Source organism: Ambystoma mexicanum, chromosome 10 (genome assembly GCF_040938575.1).
Source record: "Ambystoma mexicanum isolate Mex_15411 chromosome 10, UKY_AmexF1_1, whole genome shotgun sequence".
Classification (NCBI taxonomy): Eukaryota; Metazoa; Chordata; class Amphibia; order Caudata; family Ambystomatidae; genus Ambystoma; species Ambystoma mexicanum.
The window spans coordinates 650,812,922-650,828,542 of NC_090932.1; the positions used below are offsets into that span (position 1 = coordinate 650,812,922).

A 15,621-nucleotide genomic window follows, 5' to 3' on the forward strand; every position below is an offset into this window, starting at 1 on the left:
TTGTACCAATACGTTTCTTTGGGGCCCACTAGCCATGGCCTACGGCCATGGCTATTGTACATATTGCACCAATAGGTTCCTTTGGGTCCATTAAGTATAACATTTAATTTTTGTTTCTCTTGGATAGCAGAGCTACTTTGTACATAGCTTAATCAACCCAAGACAGACAATTTGCAAGGAAGTCAGGACAACTACATACCTGGTTTCACCCTTATTAGGGATCATCAGTGTAGTAAAGTCCTGTGACTTGGCTCAAATGGACTATTCTAATTTCACATTTCAGGTGAAAGGGTTTTTTCAAGCCTTTTAAACCCACCATAGCTTTCTTGGGTTTTTGAAAACATGGCTCAATGCACCAACCCCAAGGCTATCAGGACTATACTACACTGATGATCACTCATTCCATCGCCACCAAGTGAAAGTTGGCTCTTGGAGGTGCTGGCAAGGAGTGCAAGAAGAGGGCAGAGACTGAGAGAGTCAAGATTTGGAACGACGGAGGAGCAGGAAGTTGGAATATTCCATAACTCACCTGGAGTCTCAGAAAAACTGTCATGTCTAACAATACTCCAGCAGTTGACTTAGAATACATTGGGCCTCATTCCGAGTATGGCGGTAAGGGATAGCGGCCACCGCTAACGAGAGCGGTGGCGGTAATCCCTTACCGCCATACTCCGAGTTCCCTTAGCGCCATGGTGCTTTTAACACCTGCTTTTAGCAGGCGTTAAATACCATGGCGCTAAGGGACCTTGATGTTAATTACGCCACCGTAATTTACGGTGGCGTAATTGACGCCTTCCCCACTCCCATTATGCCCTATGGGGCAAGAATGGGAATGGGGAAGGGTTAATGGGGATTGGGGAATTACCGCCCCGCCAACCTTGGAATGGGGCGGTAATTCCGCCAACCACCAAGGCGCTGCCGCTCCGGGTACGGCGTCAACCAAGGCGTTAATAGCGCCATTGGTTAGCGCCGTACTCGGAATGAGGCCCATTGATTGAAAAAGAAGCCATTAAGCTCTCTAGGAAAGCGAATATGAAGCCTGAGAATTTTGATGAAACTAATAGCAGCCCAGTTGACCCGGTAGTCCAAAACAGTTCTCTACTAGAAGGAGCTATAGACACAACAGCCATCATATTTCAAACAGAGTCCAGCTTGCCACAGCACACAATGACATGGGTCGAAACATCCCTACCAGACGTCACAATGCCAATCAATGGCTCCTTGCTACAGTCTTCGATGTCCACAGCCGAAATGTGTCCCACCGTGTCAAGCTAGTTCGAGAAGCCCAAGATGGAATAATCCATGTCCAGAGCCGAACAACTCCTTTGACTCCTCTGATTGGCAATTTATAAAAGAGTGCATTACAGTCAAACTCAATCAATTGACCAATCTAAAGGAGTTCCAGCAATGGCTTGAAACTGTCAAACAGGGAGGGTGGGGCGAGGCACCCCTGATGACAGTAGAAAAACACTGTCACACTGCACTAACAGCAGCAAGAAGTAGAACCGAGGATGGAGGTAAGACTGAAATCAACAGGCTAAGTAAATGTACTCCCCAACCCAGGCCACCCCATTAGCAACCCAGTCAACTCTGGTACGTCATTTATGTCACCATGTACAGCCCTTTCCAGGCCTTGCCAAAACTGCGAGTTCACAGAAGAGAACATATATGCCAAAACACGCACCAAGGGATGTTCGTTTAAAGAAAAACCAAATGCCATAGATAATAAGCCACAAAATAAGTAAACTAATTCAGAACAAGAGGAACATTATTATCACTAACGTAGAGAAGCCCTGAGACACAAAGGGCCTCATTACACGGTAGGCAGAGAACCATGGCGCTATTAGCGCCATGGTTCATGCCAGTAAAATACTGGCACCGCCTTGGTGGAAAGGGGAATTACCACCCCATTCCAAGGTTTGCGGGGCGGTAATTCCCCCTTCCACCATTGCCCTTCCCCATTCCCATTTTTGCCCCATAGCGCATAATGGGAATGGGGAAGGCGCTAATTACGGCACCGCAAATTGCGGCACCGTAATTAGCTCCCTGGGTCCCTTTGCGGGTTGGTTTTTAACGCCTGCAAAAAGCAGGCGTTAAATACCCCAACCCGCAAAGGGACCTCGTAGTAAGGCGGTAAGGATTTACCGGTACCGGTAAAATACCGATACCGGTAAACCCTTACCGCCTACTGTGTGATGAGGCCCAAAGTCTTAACCTGGTTACATCATAAATTCAGGAATGGGATCATAAGATCGTACGACCTGAAAGTTATTCATAGGGTACAGATTGACAAATGATGTCCCTCTAGCAACATAGATGGCATAGTTGTGAGCTGTGGTAAAAGTAATCTTCCTTTGTTAATGAGCATCTGTGAGAGCTGGACAAATGTGTCATCTGACTCCAACCTCAAAATCATGTTGGACTAAATTTAGCTGGCCAAGCCAAGCCGTGGCTAGGATAGTTCCATTCATCCAGAGTCATCGCATGTTAGACTAATGCACTCTCTAATGCCTAAGTTTGGAAGCCCAATCGTTTTATTTGAACCTCCATTTTCAATCAAGAGTCTGTGCTCCCCATCCAGTAGGCTTATTTCGTCCAGTGTTCTTTACTCCAAATAATGTCTTAGCACTGATCTTTAGCTATGAGTGAGCGCAAATACTGTAAATGAAACAATTACTATTGTACCCACACACGTGATGAATTTGTTTATGATCTAATGTTCTAATGTTGTGTTTTGTTTTATGATTCTATGTATTTTGTTTCAACTTTGATGCACCAAAGGCCTATGGCCGAAGCGTGCTTGATAAAAACTTTAAACTTAACCATGCCAAACAGACCAAAGGAGATGTGTCTGGCCAAGGAGCAAGAACGCCAGTGCTGATATGTCAGCGCCCGCGCTGCACCAGAAGGGTACAGAAAGCCACCCTTGCAGCTAGCAGCAAGCCACAGCAGGCTTGAAAAACTACAAGAGTGAGGGGCAGACACTCAGAAGGCCGAAGCAGAGCCCGGCTGAACTGTTGTGTAAGTGATTCTGCACGGATCAAGCTGCAGGAACATGCTCACGTCAGACACTCGCCTCTGGGTGTTGCTTCTTCTCCTCCATTGAAAGATGATTGTGTCTTTAATCTCGCTCCATGACCAAAAAGGGGCATATTGTTTAGGTTCAGCTAACAAGCCCACTGAAAGACCAGCATTGTCTTGAGCTAATAATACAAAGACACTTTCAGTATTATTTTGAGTCCCACAGCTGAATATAGCATCAGTTTCCTTAATAGGCAGATAATGCTTTAGTAATAGGGAGTTCCCCCTGGAAGCTGGGCTCCTTGTCCCCTTGAGGGTAGTCAGTCCCAGTGAGGTCCAACATTTCTGCTTAGCTGGTGCACCTCCCTAGCCTCAAAGGGTAGTGGCTCACCCCAGGGAAAAAAGGACAAAGCTGTCAGATTCTTCACACCAGGTAGTAGTTTAGTGGATTCTCGTCCCTTCTCTTGTGCCAGGGATGTATTCCAACACCATATGTTCCTGAGGTTACAGGGTCTTGAGTAAAAGACGAAAGGAGCTCTCTCCAAGGAGCCTTCTGCTTCATCGGTATTCTTCCTTGGTTTTTTCTTCTTACATTGTGGTAAGTCCCTACTGGACCTTTCATGCTACCTGCAGGTTGTGAAAGGTATGTATCCCCCCTTTTCATGGACCTCATTAAGCAGACACTATTGTCTTTGTCCTCCTGCCATGGGCCAATCCTATCCTTTAGGGGTCCCAGGTGGAGGGCATGGCTTCTCACCCCCCAATTTCCTCTAGGACAGACTTCGGGTTCTATCCGTGGTGTTTGTTTCCTACCAGACCAGACCCCAAGCTGAAGAGATTTCTCAGGCTGAACATTTGCAACCTCCTCCATTAGCTGCCAGGCTTAGACCAGAATATCACTCCTTCAGACGTCCCCCTTCTGCTGTCTTCCTTTGTAGCTGGGGCGCTTGCATAACAGGATGTGTCTTTTCCAAATGTCCCCACTTTCTGGGATTTCCTTGATTATCTCTATAATGTGGTGGCAAGACTTTAAACAGTAGGCTCGAAGGATTGCACCATCTTGAATTGTTCTTGTACGCATGCCGTGGAACTGTGCAGTTCTGCTTCTTTGCTGGCATCTACTCGTTGGGACAAGAGGACCTCAGGAGTGGGTACTCTGCTCTCTTCCCTGCTCTGTTGAACTTCTGTACAGATGCCTAGGCACATTTGGGCAATGCCTAGTAAATGCCTAGCTAATGCCTCTACAAGAATGACATTTATTGGCTTTACCAATGCTTGTGTTAAAACAGGAATTCCATGCTAAGGCACACATTCTGCTTATAAATCAAATGGCCGAAGGCACCATAGGTTAGGGCCGTTTTATTACTTCAGGAGCCGTTTTAACTAGTTTATAGCTGTAATTAAGCCATTAAATTAGAGAAGACTCCTGTAAAAGCACTGGTTAGACTGAAAAGGGGCAGGGAGTGGCATTCAATGGGTAGTACAGGATCATGGGGACTAGCTTGGCCATAAGCATTGTCACAAATGGCATAGCCAAATCACTCCTGAGACTCATGTGCGTTCCAAGGGATTTTATTAAAATGTAGTGGACCCAAGGGCTGCCGCTCTCACTCTCATCTCCTGTGAGATTCCAAAAGGAGCCCAGGTATCGGTACCCCCGGTTAGGGCTATAGACAGGTAACCCCTACTGTCTACCACTGCCTTCTACCTAATAAAGATAATTCCCTGAAACTCTGGCTCTTTAGACTCCCTCAGGACTTCCTACCTGTCCCTACTCTATCCAGTAGTTAGTGTTCCTAGGGCATTAGAAAGTGCCTTGGACTTGCTCTGTTGGACTCAGGCTTGTTCACTCATGCTCACCTTACCTCTTCCACTCTGACTGTCTTCCCCCTCCTCCTTACAATTCTCTGTCCCTACAATATTTCAATCCTCCCAGTTTTTACCTCTAGCCTTTTATGTTGCCTCTAGTCTCTCCTCCACTCCACTGCTCCCTCCTCTATTCTACTGCCCCCTCCTAGTCTCTATTATTCCCTCCACCAGTCTGCTGATCCCTACTCCACTGTACTGCTCCCTCTGCCACTCTTCTACGCCTACTCAAATACCCTTCTTTCCTCCAGTTATCTTTGACTTCACATACACTCTCTGCTCTAGCCTTTCTATGCATTTACCACACAAACAGGCACACTCACACTGCAATGCCCTTACACTCACTAAAACAATGCCTCACCTTCTCAAATAGCCTCCGCACTCTGCTGCTTCCACCTGACACCTGCCGGTCTCTTGTTCTACCTCCTTATCCTCCTCTGATCTCACCCTCACAACCCACAACTTCCCCATCCTGTTTAAATCCCCATGCTTGCTGTTGATTCACCACTGTTCCTTAACCAATTATTTGGCTCCTTACGCCGACTTGCGCGTGTGCCTGCAGGAGAAAGTCTTCACATGGCTTTTGGCCCCACCCACTTCCTCTGTGTGGGCTCACCGCTTGGTTCTGCAGGTTGCAGTGTCGTTTCGGCACTCTGCATGGTTGCATGGCACTATCGGGCCTCCATTTATTATACAAGTATGTTCCCTTTTAGCGAACAGTTTGGCTTTTTCAGAATCAGGGTTTTGCTGTGTTGGTCGGCTGCAGTGAATGATCCTGATGCCGCCTGGAGTGTGGCGCAGCTTTGGCTTTTGACCTCTTGCCCTGGAAAATAAAAGAAAGACTGGCAAGTTACTGTACCTCGACGCCTATCAGAAGTGAAGGGTCTGCATTCAAACATATAGGCCCATGTGGAAGGGGTGAAGTTGAGTCCCTCCAGCGACACATTCTGCTTCAATGGCCCCTCTTGTACATTGTCAGGTTACTGGCCCTGTAACATCGGTGAGGTAGGCCCAAAATCTGAACGATAAAAAAAAACTCCAAGGGGATCAAACTTTTTATTATATGCAAATAAGTCCTGGAGTGTCAGTCGGTTCTGTAACACTGCGAACTGAACCCAAGCTCGACACACCCATGTTACATCTTTGCTGTGGAAGAAGGGAGTAAGTAACAGAGAAAGGAGAGCCCCAATAAGGGGAAGGATTTTGGGACACTTGGTAAATGGAAGAAGTCTTTAAAATCCCAAAGGAGCAGGTGAGGCGTTGTGAGCACCAGAAAAAATTATAAGAACTGAGCGCTAGAAATCACTAAGCGGGAGACCTTCCTGCCTGGAACTTTTTGTTTGGGCTGTGACCAAACTACCACTGTTTTAACCGCATCGGCGAAATACATGTTTGAACTTAAAGATGAGGATTTTCCTACAGCATCTTGCTGACAGTAAATCTGCTGCTTCCTCATAAAAAAATCGGTGGAATGAACACAGCGGAATTACTGCTCGCCGTTATTCCGCCAAAATCCCTGTGAGTCCTATGTACTACGAAAACGGGGCTTAGCACCGCCCTACCTTCACTTGTAATCCCCTGGTAAACCCACAGAGTGCTCGAAACAGTTTTCGAGTTTGGCAGCAATTCTGCAGATTTACCACCGAATCACTACCAAACATGTAATGAGGAACTACATTTCCCAAGAACCTTTATGATACAGCAGTCATGAACAAATGTCATTGCAATAGTCTCATGCTTAATAAAACCCCTTACGCATAATCCGGTATCAGTAGTTGTGTGTTCCCTCTGCCATGTGGCACATGCCCATACCTCAAAATGAGCAACATGCATGGCTGTGGCTCATTAAACATCATCTCACTGCATTGTCCATCATGTGTCCTGGTGTACTCATTGAATACTCTTTATCGTCAAGCGTATGAGTGAATCCTTGGCTTTCCAAATGATGCCATCATTCCACCGTCCCATTAAAAGGAGTACGAATCCATGAGGGAAGTTTCACTTTGACTTGAGAATATCATTTATTTTGCTGAAACCTGTTGCCCATTAATGAGTAAAACCTTCCTTGCTTGCTGTGCTGGTGAGGATCGTTGTACTCTGCTTGGTGCAATCAATCACTGGCAAAGGCAAGCTTTTGGTATCAGAGAACCCCTGCCAGGACCATCCCAGCAACATGCAAGATATTAACTTTTATTAGCAGTTATTAGCAGCTACTGCATGGACGCCGCCCAAAACAACAAATCAACCAACGCTCTATCTTGCTCCCTTTGTCTTTCTTGTTGTGTCGACTTTGATAGAGTTAGGATTTTTTTGTTTGTAGACATCTGTTTGACCTTTTGAGTGGATCCTCATTTTTTGTGGGAAAATACAAGAATTCGTCTTAAATGGCAGCAATTAATTTCCATGGTAAAGACCGAACCCTGTTAAAGACTGCTCCCACCCAATGACAGTCAGTTGCAAGCTTATCACTTTATTGTCTCTGAGCAAAGAGCAAAGGTACCTGCTATTGATAACAGCTTTGATGTTCGAAATAAAAAAAAATCACGTTTTATTAGTGGAAAGCGTTTGGAAATCACCTCTTCAGAAATTCCTTGTTTGCTGGAACCCACGCTACCGTCGACATGTCCGCCGCCTTGGAAATTACAGGATTTCTGTTGGGTCTTGGAGGGTGGCTCCTCACAGGGGTGGCCGTGCCAAACAGCTACTGGAAAGTGTCCACAGTCCATGGCAATGTGATCACCACCTCCAGAATCTTCGAAAACCTGTGGAAAAGCTGCGCAGAAGATAGCACCGGAATCTCCAACTGCAAGACGTTTGACTCTTTGTTGTCACTTCCTGGTACGTCACTTGAACTGTCGATGTGCATATGGTTATTTATTTAGCCCAGGAGAAGTGAGGTTGCTAAGTTTATTGAGCTACTCTAATTTTAGTTAAACTATGATTCATTTATACTTTCGAGATGGAGGGAGAAATGTGTAGATTAGCTATGACTGGTTGGTCTTTAGTCACCTTTTTTCATTTATTTTCTAATTTAGACAGTAGCAGTACCTCCGTGTCCATCTTCCTCAGCCCAGTACTTAGCTTTGAGAGGCGCTGCCTCCTTCCAGGACCCCTTTCAAGCTCTTCTTTTGTCGGATCTCCCCCTCCTTTGTAGGTACAACCTCCTCCTTTACCCATGAGGCCTCCGTTTTTTCTTCCTTCCTGAAGCAAGCTACTTGTGTCTGGAGTGGTTATTGGCGTAGCCTTGGGGAAGAGGTCATTAGTCCCATTCCCCATGGCCTAGACTTTGTTTTATCTCAATGGCAAGTAGTAGGACGAGGAAGAGGGGTGTGGACATAATGTTGGGTTTACTTACCTGTAATCTTCATTACTCGGGGTACTACTGTTCCTCATCCCAGTATGGACGTTCCTCCTCTCCATCCCTGGATGGGGAAGGGTACCATGACAAGGGTTGGTATAAACGGAGGCCTCATGGGTAAGGAGGAGTTTATACCTCCACAGGAGGAATGGAGACAACAAAAGAACGGTATGGAAAGGGTTCCAGACAGAGGCAGAGCCGCTTGAAGGTAAGCACTTGGATGAGAAAGTAAGACTAGGAGTAATGGAGATTACAAGTAAGTAATCCCAAAATTACAAACTTTTTAATAGTGATGTTGGGGTTTGTGCACGTTAGCACAATGCGAACAATAGCCAGATGACTCCATTTAAATGGGAAGTCATTTTGAAGTCATGGGATATCCATTTGCAAATCACTGATATCAGGTGCTTAAGCCAATTTTGTTCAATTGAAGTTAACCAAGACTGTGTCTCTCAGAATTAATTAGTCTGTTCAATTAAAAGTTCAGGACTGGATAAGGAGAGTCCAGGCAAAATGCTGTAATTTTGGTCACCCTAATAATGTGTTATCTAAAGATAGGCATATGGTAGATATATGATAGGTATATGACTAAGAATATCAATAAAATTGAAATGTTCTGAAATATCGAGATTATGGGCTTCGAACTCAACTTTTTTTTTCATTTAAGGAAACATGTAATGCATTTACTTCATTGCATCTGTTTCGTTCATAACTGTCATCTGATCTCATGCAACCAGTGATTGGTAGTTTTAGTCTTTCGAAAATGAGCATTGGGTCTAGAAATCCCAGCACACATGTTTAAATGTGTTCCCCATAGCATAGGCCATGTAAGCTGCAATGTACAGTTTTATAAGCAGCTGTTTGTAATGTTTTTTTCTGGGGATCGAAAGCATGAGATATTAAATGCTTCTTTGAAGTGCCTGGGCCTTTGGCTTTCGTCAAGTGTCACAGATGTGGACCTATTTCTCCCGGGTGAACCTTCTCACATGCTGTGCTGCATATCCTGGCTGAGGAGTTACTGCAGCAGTGTTGAGGGTGCTGTCCAGAGCACTACTCTGAGGAGAAGGATCGACAGCCCTCGCTCTTAACCCTCAATCCCCTTAACTGACCTACCGGTCCAGGATCTTGCTAGTGCCTGGCAATCATATAGCTTTCTTAGGTAAATGAGTGTCTTATCTGACATCCCTCTCCCACCTGCCCCAGGACTTTCCACCTTCCCCCACTTTTACTTCTGTGGCTTTTCGAAAACGAGCCCGGGACCCGGAAATATTTCCCAGGCAGAAAGAGGTGTTAGAGGTCCCAGCACTTATCCCATTTTCACTCCACTCGAGGAGCCACGCACCCATCTCAGGCAGACATTTTAAGAATCTAACTATTTTAATTCCACATTCTCTTGCCTGGTTCTTGTTATATTTCAATGATGTTGCTCCGAATGACTGTTTGCTGGAACAAATGGCAAAAAGGCAACTATTTGAACCAGGCAGGCAGCAAGGAGTGGAAGTTATCAAAACAAGTGGGTCCCAGGGTTACAATAAAGGCAGATGCTAAATGACGGGAGGATAGCTCAGCGGCAACGTGCTCGCCTTAGAAGCAAGACGACACGGAGCACACAGGGCCGATCCCCAGGTCTGCGCTTAGAAACCTCTGGGTATTAAGCGTGTTATTAATAACCCATCATATCGCACTGAGAAGGGCCTTCAAGTGCCAAAAGGGGTTTTAAAAGTGGTAGATTATATCAGCCAGTTGGATTTTGTTTTACTGCATGCAATTTCTCTTGATCTGTGCACATCATAATTGATCTAAGTGCACTGAGGTTCGGGGCCTCAATGCTGCGCTGAATTTTTGAATTCACCTGTTGTGCTTGGTTGCTTGTTTGTTATCCCCATCTCAAATAGCTGTGCATTCTTTTGACTAATCTAACATTATGGGACATCCTATATCCTAAAACGATTATGCTGTATAAGTAAGGCTCTCCTCTGAAGTATTAGTTCATATTTCATATGACGTCAATATGGATGCCCACATACCTAAGTGCCAATGGAATAAACCACAGTCAACTCATGTGCTGAGTGGTAGTTGGAGTAGTGGTAATACGTGTATCCTCGCATTAGCCCATACAAGTGTACACATCACAGTAAAGGCACACATAAGTAACATTATTATAAATATAACCAAACTATTTATATCATTAGAACATAAATACATTACACAAAGTTAGCAATCATTGCAAGTATATAGCAAAGGAACAATACAATTTGATACACAGTTTTTATGAAGAAAAAAAACATGTCCCAGAAGAAACGTATACAATTTGTATTATGCCGGTTAATTAGCTACTGATCTTATTTCAGTAGTATTGACCTTAATGCTAAGGCAACTTTAATATATCTCTCCAAAGTCTAAGCAGTTGGCACGTCAGGTATCAAAAAAGCACTTGAGAACATCTTGGACATCTTCTGGCGTTCAGAGGGGGTCTGGGGGGACTGGAGGGGGGCTTTGGTATAGTTCTCCAATTTGGGACATCTTTGGAGGAAAGAAAATGGAAAATGGGTCATAGTCTCTTCTTTTTCACAGCAAAAAGCGCATTTACTTGCGGCTTCCAACTCGGCGGTCCATATCGCCAGGTCAATTTCACCAGGTTTTGTCCCAATCGGAAGCATGGGCTGGACTGCCCTGCAGGGAACTCTGGAGATTCCCCGATGGGCCCCGGCACATTGGGCCTATTTGTATTTTATTTTCAAATGTTCTTATAGGTAAAGGGTTGGGCTTGATCGAATTTGTAAAATGGGGCCGGTTTGAAAATGATTTCCATGATCTCTTTTGGTTTCCAGTCCACCCCTGTAAGGAACCCATGTGAGGTAATGCTCTCTTTCCCGAAATCTATTAGAAGGTGTCGCCTCTCAGATGTCCTCTTTGGTATCACGAATTATACCTGCTGACCAATACAGTACTTCCATTCTTACAGTGTAGCTCAGCTCCTAAAATACTTTTAACTATAAACCTTCGAAAGGAAATCAACGAGATGGCGCAGCTGTGAAATGTTCTTGCATGCATTCCAGCATAGGATATCAGTTATAATTTACCTTTGTACGGTCCCACTAGAACTTGACCTCATGTGACGCACAAACACGGACATCGGTTTCAACATGGCCGCCTCTTTCAGATTCTCCTGCTTCCACTCATTATGAGGCGTATTTAGATGTGCTGAGTTAGGGAGACTCAAAGGGAGTTTTAGGGGGGGGGGGAGTCCGTTTTTAAAAGAAAAAGAATGCCCTTGTTTTCAAAGCCACATCATTCTGACCGATATTAACCTAAAGAATATGATTTCGCCTTTTGGACTCGTAATATGCACTCAGCAAAATGAAAACGCCAAAGGGAAGCTATGTTCGTTATATACAAATTCTAATTTCCCCAGTATTATTGGCTATTCTACCCTTCACATTTATTGTGTAGATTGTTTACTGCTGTGGCGTATCAACAAATTGCCCCCTGAACTTCAACTGCTGACACAGAACTGATGCTGTTGCATATGCAAAATGTCCCCAAAAATGGAAAATGCCAGCCATGCACTGACCGAGTGCAGGGAGTTGTGAACGTTGTACATGAGCACTTTAGGAACATGTGTGAGACACTCTGACAGTACAGAGGACAGTGCTGTCTGGCAGTATTGTTAGAATGTTGAAAATACATCATTGTCCCTTGCACTTATACTGTTTACTGAACCTGAACCACATCTAAAGGGTGACACATAGTTCCTTTAATTTTAGGATGTAATATGAATTTAACGTCGAGAATGCACTAAGCACTTTAGGTAGTTACAAGAAATCTATGTTTCCTTTATGCCTATGTTTTTAACAGATCAAGTACTATTTAAGAGATCTTTTTGACAAGGTGTAATAATGGTGTAATGATTTCATATGAATGCTGTAATAATTAGTAAAGTTTGCGATGATTTTACAGTACTATAACATGTATTATGTATTTTTTATATGTGTAAAGTTCGCAATGAACTAACCACATCAATAAATACATACATACATACATACATACATACATACATACATTTCTAATTGCCCCATTGGCTAGAGACATAAAGGATGATTGCTTACTAATATCCTGGAATATCCATGCCCTGAAACCGGAACACAAAGGAATTCGTTACAACAGTTTCTGGAATTAAAATACATCTTTCACATACCCTGAATTGCCAGCAACCTATATATATTTTATACAAAATGCTATGCTTGGTGTATAGGAACATACTCAAGTTTTGAAGGTATTTGTACTTTATTTTGGCGTGAGCCATCAAAGTAAGAGTACACTTACAATAGAATTAAAATGAACAGTGATGTGTGGGGATAGGAGATACCATACAATCTAACACAATGGTCAGATTGCAGCAGTGAACTTGAAGATTTACACGCAGCCTCCACAGGTGTTGAGAGAAGCGAGGTATATTTTGCATGCTATTCTCTGACAGTAGTCAAATGTGTATGTTGTTCGCTTGTCTTCTTTTCATGGCTATTTGCAGCAATGCCAGCTTTGTTACTCTTTTGATTTGATTTGATTTGAGTATTTGTATTGTGCTCATAACAGACCGAACCGTATAGTGGCGCAGCTGGAATTATAAAAAATAAAGTTGAGCAAACAGATTATAGCCACCAGCAGATTTGAAACAGAGTTTGCGTTATAAACATGAAAATAGACAGCTATTTAAACAGGAATTTTTTTAGTGCCCTACGAAATTGGTAAAGAGTGTCCACGACCCTGATCTCTCTAGGAACACTCTTTTGCCACTTGCTGAAGTATCTAAGGAGGCGGGGGAATAGTCGAGAGCAGCCTAGCGCTGCTCTTGATTTTCCTTTTCACCTGATTAATTAGTTCCTCCCCCCAGACTGGTGAGAAACATGCACCTGCGTAATTACAGAGTACAGGGCTTCCATTGATGATTGCCCGATATCCAGATATTTGCCACTGTGTGCTGAACAATGAACAAAGGGGCAGCAGACACCTGCTGCTTTTTTCTTTTACATCGATACAATGCATGAGGTAGTTATGTTGTCCACACCACTCCTGTGTGCATTATAGTGCAATATGGCGATTGCTTTTTCTGATGTCCTTCTACGACTCGGCCATGGTGCGTCTTGATAGAAGAACCACAGTCTTTCCTTTTTTTTGGAACACAGTAGACAATTCATTTTGGTCCCTGAAATACAAGCAAATAGGCAGGGCTCAAGTCCTAAAAAGTGGGGGACTCATCAACAAACACAATGGGATGTGACGTCGCCAGAAATTAGCATATCAAGGTGAAATATGTACATTTCATTAAATTGGCTTTGCATAGACACACAAATTGCACAGGACAAATGGCATTTGCCTTTGATAAAATCAACACACACACAAAACCAAGAGAGGATATTTTCCTCATACAGTGTTTTTGAAAATGTTAAAAGGTGTGCCTGTTGTAAACTCCAAGAACCAATACCAATGTTTTACCAGGAACTTGCAGTACCGAAATGGGACATTTCGCCTTTAGTTGTTTATTTTTCATCAGGTTATATAGTGCAGTGTTGAAGTGTCCGGCCTGCAAATCTGATAACGGCTGTTCAATCCCCTAGGTCGACTTTAATCAAATTCAAAAACGGCATTCAATGTTTCTTGTTTTGGCTGGGGGGCACTGAGTCCACCCTCTGGAAAAAGTGGGTGGACTGCACCCTCGACTTGAGCCCTGTGAATAGGACAGAGGTTCTCTGCTTGAATGTGATACCATTTCCGTGGGTATGTCAGCTTCTGTCTGACGGACTGTGCCTACATATTTCATGTCTTTCGACAGCAAGTGCAAAATTGCATGGGATTAGCACAAGGGCAAAGTTTGCCCTAATCTAAAACACTTTGCATATCAGAAAAACATTGCACTATGACAAGTGCAGTTTGGCATGGTATAAGCACTTGGGCAAACATTTCTCTACTGGAAAAAAGATACATTTTCACTGCATTTTTGCACCAGGGCAAAGTTTGCCCTAATGGTAATACAGAATGTTATTCCCCCCCAAGGGTGAACGCTGAAAACTCACATGGGTTGACCCTCGTGGGCACCGCTCTTTCGGGCTGTTTTGGGCCTGTGGCGGGCCATTCTAAATCCATGTACTTTCTATGCAATCTCAGCTTTCGTTTATCGTTTCTTTGGAAAACACCTAAGCAACATTAAAGCGACCCGAAGTGCTAAAGCGAGTGATGTCCTGCTGACTTAAGGTAAATAAGGTACAGTTGGAGCTTGCACTTTTGTTTTGGTTTTTAACTCAGTGAGGGCCTTCCGGTGCATTACTACCCTTTCTGTTGCAATGCACCATGGGAAGTGTAGCTACAATTTTGGGAGAAGGGGCACCCCCTTCTCTGTTAAATACATTAAAAACGACAGGATGCAATAACCCCAGACTGCTTCCAGAAATCAAGTCAAGGCTTCGTGCCCAAGATGTTTCGCACCTGGTCCAATTCTGCCCAGTGGTTTTGGCTGTGCGCTTGAGCAAACATTTGATATGTTCTCTATGAGAAAATGAATGCGGACTAGGCCTTAGCAGTGTTTTCAAAAACGTTTCTAATAACTTTATTTCTTTTTTAACAGACTCTTTGTTTGTAAACTTTCAGGCAAATCCGCCATACGAGTCATAGCATTATTAGAAATTCCTTGTTTTGATTTCCTATGGAACTCAATACTCAACTAAGGTGCGATGACTGCCACACTATAATATCAAATCTACTTGAGTCAAATCACACCTGCCACACCGTCACCTAATAACCATCGCTGGAAGTTGATTTCCAATTCACATTCTGATCCGCAAATCATTTTGGATATGCAAATTAGCCCAAATGCAAGCCTTTTGATCCAGGAACTTGACGTTCTTTTACAGGGCAGTGCTACTTTATATGTAGCTTCATCAACATAAGACAGGCATTTCTCAAGGCTGCAGACAGCTGCATACCTGCGTACACCCTTATTAGGGATCATCAGGGCAGCATAGTCTTGCCAGTCTTGTGGCAGGCTGCACAGGCCAGCAAAGTTAAGGTGGGTTTAACAATGCTTGAAAAAACTCTTTCACCTGAAATGAGAAAGTAGTATACTCCATTTGAGCCAGATCACACATGCCACAGTGCCACCTGAACAGGAGGTGAACTTCCAGCAAGGGTTACTAGATGGCACTGTGATATGACATGACATGGCATTCATAACGTGCCTATACACAAGGGTTTCGAGGCGCGTTGTGGCATGTGTGACCTGGCTTGAATGGATTATTCTGCTTTTACATTTCAGGTGAAGTTTTTTTAAGCCTTTTTAAACCCAACATAACCTTGCTGGTGTTTGATTGTTGTATATTTAT

The 15,621-nt window shown here is 43.8% G+C and overlaps 1 protein-coding gene across 2 annotated transcripts in view; it reads left to right on the top strand.

Moving 5' to 3' along the window:
* The window catches only part of LOC138491622 (claudin-15-like), a 253,614-nt gene that overhangs the window by 86,360 nt on the left and 151,633 nt on the right, over positions 1–15,621 (top strand). The window contains exon 1 of one of the 2 annotated variants that reach the window (XM_069618248.1): positions 7,509–7,725. The exons of the other annotated variant lie outside the window; for it this stretch is intronic. Coding sequence (XP_069474349.1) covers positions 7,509–7,725 — 217 coding nt within the window. Of the gene's footprint in view, positions 1–7,508; positions 7,726–15,621 lie in introns of those variants that run through there. 2 annotated transcript variants of the gene reach the window in all.